Source organism: Palaemon carinicauda, chromosome 8 (genome assembly GCF_036898095.1).
Source record: "Palaemon carinicauda isolate YSFRI2023 chromosome 8, ASM3689809v2, whole genome shotgun sequence".
NCBI classification, from domain to species: domain Eukaryota; kingdom Metazoa; phylum Arthropoda; class Malacostraca; order Decapoda; family Palaemonidae; genus Palaemon; species Palaemon carinicauda.
In genome coordinates, this window is record NC_090732.1 from 49,707,015 (window position 1) to 49,713,790 (window position 6,776).

At 37.2% G+C, this 6,776-nt stretch overlaps 1 protein-coding gene across 1 annotated transcript; it reads left to right on the forward strand.

Annotated features, from left to right (window-relative positions):
• The first annotated feature begins 621 nt into the window (after positions 1 to 621).
• LOC137645214 (uncharacterized) lies at positions 622 to 948 on the forward strand. Its single transcript, XM_068378034.1, has one exon. The coding sequence runs from the start codon at positions 622 to 624 to the stop codon at positions 946 to 948; it is 327 nt and encodes a 108-aa protein (XP_068234135.1).
• Positions 949 to 6,776: the final 5,828 nt, after the last annotated feature.

The window sequence follows — 6,776 nt, forward strand, 5'->3', positions numbered from 1 at the left end:
CAGAAACGAGAGACCCATGGCCAGAAGGATATCCGCAGTACAAACCATTTAAGGAGAGTTCTCTAGTCCTTAAGAATGGGGCACCAGTTGGGACACCTTTTGTCGAATAAGCTCATGCCTAGGTGTGAGGGGGCATTCCTTGTTACTAAGGTACTTCTTGTTATTCTTCTTCTTTGTCAGCATCTTTTCTCACTTTTATGTGGGGTCAATGTTTCTGGCCAGTGTTATCCATCTACCTCTGTCCCACACTTCATCCTTGAGAAAAGACTCAGCGATGAAATGACAATTGGTGAGTAAAGATTTGGATTTATGCCTAGAAGAGGGACTGTAGATCCAATATTTGCTTTGAGGCAGATGATAGAAAAACATTGGGAGAAACAGAAAGGATTACATATGGTCTTTATTGACAAGGAGAAGGCATACGATTGAGTACCACGTCAGGAGCTGTGGAGATGTATAAGAGAGAAGGGAGTCCCTGAGAAATATGTAATAATCGCCCAAAATATGTATGAGAGGGCAGAAGCAAATGTTAAGAGCAGTATAGGCCTAACAGAAAGTTTCCCAGTAAATGTGGGACTACATCAGGGGTCTGCATTGAGCCCTTACCTATTTGATCTGGTCATGGATGTAGTAACACAAGGTATTAGAGATCAGTCTCCTTGGTGTTTACTTTTTGCTGATAATGTTATACTGTGTAGCACTAGGAGAGAGGTAGAAGAAGAGAAACTGAAGGAGTGGAGAAGAGAAATGGCAAATAAAGGATTAAAGATCAGCAGGAAAAAGACAGACTATTTGAGATTGAAAGATTGGGAGAATGGGGAAGTTAGTTTACAAGGAGAGAGATTCAAAAGAGTTGAAAATTTCAAGTATATAGGATCAACTGTTGCAGAGGATGGTGATTTGTTGGCAGAAATAAACCACAGAATACAAGCAGGATGGAAGAATTGAAAAAAGTGTGTGGAGCGCTATGCGAAAGGAAAATAGTGGATAAGTTGAAAGGTAAAGTACACAGGATAGTTGTGAGATCGGCAATGATGTATGGAGCGGAGACGTGGGCAATAAAAAAGACAGAAGAGAAGAAGCTGGATGTGGCAGAGATGAGAATGTTGAGATGGATGTGTGGGGTGACAAGAAGAGCAAAGATATGGAATGATATAATTAGGGGTACCATAGGAGTTAGAGAACTATCAGATAAGATCCAAGAAAGTAGACTGAGGTGGTATGGTCATGTCATGAGAATAAATGAACAGTATATTGAGAGGAGAGTGATGGAAATGGAGGTACAGGGAACAAGAAGAAGAGGGAAACCAAAGGAAAGGTGGATGGACTAAGGTACATGAGAATAAATTCACCTATAAGCTGCAGAGACTGCATGATTATGAAATGGTAAAACCTCACCATATCTAGCTAAAGGCCAGGCTTGAACCTGCAACCTATCTTAGGAGGCACTTTCTCTGGTATATGAGGGGTCCTGATCCTGTAGCCAAGAATCAAAATAGTTCAGGACTTGCGGATAATAGTCCGACTTCCTCCGAAGCCTTTGAGCTCTGATTCTAGTAATGAGGATAACTTGTATAGTGTAGTTGCAACAGCCTTATCATACCTTTTGTCTTGAGATCATAACAAGTTCCGGCGACAAACGAAAAGTTATTGTCCAACAAGAACTATTACTCAGTCCAAGCACATCCTAAAACCAGCTAGGACTTATGGGAGGTAAAAAGCATTGTATACTTGGTTATATCCACAAGAAAATGTTGATGAGACTCCTTTATTGAAGCCTGAATCGGTTTAAGATACTATGATCCTCCAACTGTGGGACCACTGTTCCACTGGATGTGTTAAACCCCAATTTCGACTCTCGCATTGGTGGTTCACTCTCCTGTGCCTGAATTTCGAACAGCACGTTTCTCAGCCTCCTCTTTCCCAGAGGAAGGTGTTTATCATCCAGGGAGTTGGGAATTCTGGGAAGTTTCCAGCATTTCACTGTCCAGACTTGTCAAGATCTACAAGTTTAGAAAGCCCGGTTTCTGACTTGGCAGTATCCATTTATCCTGATTATTACTTTCTTGGGTTCTTGCCACCCAATTGTGATGACCAAATGTTTCCTGAAAATCCCACCTGTAGTGGATTTAGTCTCCCATGGACTAGGCCTAAAGGTCCAGTTCCTGACCTAGCTTTATTTCAACCTCGACTCTTTGAGTGGAGGCCTTGTCTCTCTGAACAGAGGAGAACCGCTGAGAGGAAATTGTCCTCCACACCTGAGTTACCTTAGAATTCGAACCCTTTCCGGAATTTTGAAGGAAGATGGAAACACCAGTTGGAACTTGATGTTGAAGTGGCACAGTTGGGTGCATCTGATCTGAACATAACCGCTCTTTTTGGGTCTTCTCAATCATAGCTTTTCCCTGAATTGTCGCCTGATTTTTCGTGATTTTTATTTTCCTCTTCTGACTACGGATTCTGACTCTGGTCTGCATCTGAGAATTTTGTTATCCCACAAATATAAGATGCTATGCGAGGCTATTGAAGTATTAAAGGCACCCTGCTTATACTTGGAGAGCCGCTGGCTTAGTCTATCTCCAGAGCTCTGAGAAATTAATATTGCTCGCCAGTAGATTATTGAATCCTGGCACATGTCCCAAGATGGAATTCTGAGACACAGATGAAGAACTATATATCTCCCATTGGATCTAGTACTAAGCAGAAGTTTTTTTCTCTCTCTCTTTTATATATTAATCCCTATTAGCTACTTTTGATTCCCACATTGGGGTAGTTTAGGGCTGTGGAACCGGTCACCTTATGTGAGGAAAACAGTATTGATCATGTTGTGTGATTGTTGTGTACCGTATTTCCTATGACTGTGACTGAGTTATGTAAGATTTAGTATTTTTTTTTATTATACTGTAAGAATTTTGAACTACAGTGAATGTACTGTAATGTCTTTTTTCCTGAATAATTTCATGACTATATGTCCCTATAAAATTTATTTGATAGATTTGAGGCTTGGGATGACCAATTGATATCCAGTTTGATTAACATGTATATATTATATACATCACCATGCAATTTGTCATCCTATCCTCTCACTGCATTATTTTTCTGCAAGCTAGTGCTAAAGACTATAATAATAACTTTGATGTCGTATTTCATTTGTTACTGGAGCCTGGTTTGAAGGGATGGATGATAGTCTAATTTTCAGTTTTTATGAATATCTATTTTTTTTATTATTTATCATCTATTCCTACCACAGCATATGTTTCATCACTGAACTGTCAAATAAGTACTAAATTAAAATCTTATATATTTTGTGTATGGATTTGTCGCCAGTTATAAGACAACTTTTGATATGGACGGAAGAGCTAGTGGGGGAATGAGGGAAAAGCAGAGGAATTTAGGAAAAATACAAATTATCCCAAATTTATGAAACTTTAAATTACTTAATTGAACTGCCTTTTTTTTATTTCTGTAAACCTTTTTTGTACTCTTGTCCATCTCAATTGTTTCATTACTCCTTTCTTTGTTTTTACAGAGTAATGGCACCCTGCACCCAGCAGGAAACTTGACATTCTCTGCTGATGTAAACACAAATTTAATCTGTTTTTAATTAAAAAAACTTTTTCCTTGCATATCATCTCTAGTGGAACCACAGAGAAGTACTGTATTGGGTGATGTTCCTTACCATAGTGTTTAGTGACCCTGAATACTTCACAAACTGTAGGTGGATTTTTTCAATGAAAATAGGCTCTGCATCACAAACTTAAGTGTCCATCATAAGGATTTAAAAAAGCAATCATATTTTTCTTTACTGTGAGTGACTAAAGCCTCCCTGGAAGAGGCTATATACTTCATGTTTGTCCTCAGATTTGAAAGTGCTGTTTTAAAATTCGATTTTAAAAGGGTTTCATCTAATGCTTTCCGTACACTTGTTTTAATGTTGCATTCGGCGGCTGGCTTTTAAATGAATATTTGTTTAGTTTTATCAACAGCTGATCTTTCTAGACATTTGTTTAGAGTTCTGCCTTCATTAGTTGTTCGGTTATATACTGTGCCACTTTCGTTATAGTATGGAAATATTAATGAAAGTGGAAAACTAGTTCCATGAGATTTGAATCGATGTGCTGAATCAGATATATTTGCTGAAGGGATTGGTTAGTTTTATTGGTATGGGAGTGTCCAATGTGTGAGCTGTTTTTTTTTTTTTTTTTTTTTCTAATATATATTTTTCCCTTCTCATTTTGAAATGATCCATATTTTATATAGATGTATTATGGATTTCCTTACCTATTGTTCTTTAATTCCCAGCCTTTAGATTTTCTTTTTAATTTCAAGTGTAGCCATGCTCAAGTAAAAAAGAAAAGATTCTAGCTATGTCCCCTTGTCCAATGCTGATAAATCAAATACCTTGGTGATTATTTAAAAAAAAAAAGAAAAAAAAGCATTGCATACAAAAAATTATTGATTTATTAAGTGACACATCCACGAATATATGTATTAGTAAAACTCTACTCGAAAAGATTAATAGTGAATTTAATATGAAGTTGTACTGCATACGTAGAATTGTACATTACTGTATGATATTTTTGAGCTTATTCATTTAAAGATATCTTTTCTCAGAATACATTTGGCCAGACATCCAATTAAACATCCATAATTATCAGCAGTTATATCCCAGTGGATAATTTTAATGGAACAACAGATATCCCTTTCCATGAGGGGTTTCCTCCAACTGACCATTAGCCATATTAGCAGCCTGTCAATCAGACACTTCACGTTAGAAATTTAATTGGTTTTTAGGAGAGGTGAGTTTGGAGGCAGATACTTTACATGAAGGTTGTCGGAGTTAAGCATAACATCTCCATGACAAGGTGCATTTTCTATGAGCATTATTGCTCTATCATTGGTATTTGTTTACAAGACCACGCTCTCTATTTACTCCCAAATTATGCAGTCCTGTAGCTCTCCTCTTCTTGTACAGTAATTAGGAGGTTCTTCAAATTCTGGGAAAGCAAAAAATGGCAAGATATGTTGTGCAAGGGGGGAAGGGTTAGCTTGGTTTCCTCACTAAACGACCTGGAATTGACAAGGACGTCAACATAGGCAACCTAACAGAAGTTTGTGATGCCAGCGTTCATTTGATATATATTCAAAATGTATACTAAATCAAAATTGGAGTAATTACTTAAAAGTGTCCATAAAATATGCAATTCACAAATAGTGACCCTTTTAAGTTATTACTCCATTTTTAATCTAGTATATATTTTGAATATACAGTATATCAAATGTACACTGGCTTCACAAACTTCTATTTATGCACGCTGGCATCACAAAGTTCTGTTGGCATTACAAACTTCTGTTTGGTTGATCATGTTGACGATGTCAGTTCCAGGTCATTTATTGAGGAAACCAAGCTAGTTTTTTTATAACCTCTCCCCCCCCCCTTACACAATATATCTTGCCATTTCTTGCTTTCCCAGCATTTAAAGAACCTACTAATTACTGTACAAGAAGAGGAGAACTACAGGACTGCATAATTTGGGAGTAAATGAAGAGTGTGGTCTTGTAAACAAATACTTTTCAAAATAAGTCATGATGTCAGAAAAAACTTCTCTGTTAACAGATGTTTGAATAATTCCATAGCAAACCATCCCCACAAAGTTGGACACGGCAGCAATAGTAGTGATGGTTTGTCATTTTCTATTTCCTACCATTCAGTTCACCCTTTACCCAATAGGCGCCCATGCATAATGACGTAAAGTTTACAGATTAAAGCCTGTTTCGTCTATGTATATCATGCTGCTGATGTCCTTCAGTGTAAATCCACTGGGCATGTTGAACAAGGGATTACTTAGGTGTAGGTGAATTTCTTAGTACTGGTATATCATTGCAGGCTTTGAGGATGATAAGCTTCCATCCAAACATCTCTGTATTGGGGAAGAAGAGTCGTGGTTTGTGTCCACATATCATAAAATGTTGACTGCAACTCAGAAATACTTATGGTTTGGTTGCTCTCAGTTAAAAGTACTTAAAAATCCTCACTTCCACCGTTCAACTTTCTTGGTCTTCCACTAGCTGGATTTCAGACAGCCCTTTTTCTTGTGCATTGGGATCTTTGAAAAATTGAGTAGGCTGTAGTGCGAGCAATATTTCAAACAAGAGCTGATTCAATGAAAGCCTGACCTTGTTCATAAGCAGATATTATGCGCTCTCTGTCCACTTGTTGTACTCCAAATCCCGATGAACCAAGTAAACCACGACCCTTTACTATTGTGGACCATAGTTTCTATCCACTCCGTGTGAAAATTTTTCACATCTACTACTTCCTTTTTATACGGCAGGCTGATTCTGGGGTTACAACCACACCACCACGTAAACTAGCAACCGGGCATTTCAGTATTTAGAGATGAATCCAACCTCCGTCTCTTTCTCTATCTCATGCTTAACATATAAATAAATATATTAACTGTAGTTGATCGTTACAGTAATATCCGTTTTAAATAAATTGATTTTGAATGTTGACTATATATCATAATTATACATTTATAATGTGCACTGTGAAGACTCAACAGTTTTTTGTTTTTTTTACCTACTTGAATTGTGGAAGACTTTATAATAAATGCTTGAATACTTAACATTTATCTTACAAATGCAGAACTATAGGTTATAGAGAGTAAGAAATCAAAGTTTTAAAATGGAATAGTAGGACAGTCATGAGTCAGCCATATCCTGTAAATTGAATCTTGGAAAAATACCAACACACTTAGCACAACTAACGTATT

Excerpts from the sequence above, each read along its gene's own strand:
- LOC137645214 (XM_068378034.1), top strand. The coding sequence starts at position 622 with ATGGATGTAGTAACACAAGGTATTAGAGATCAGTCTCCTTGGTGTTTA.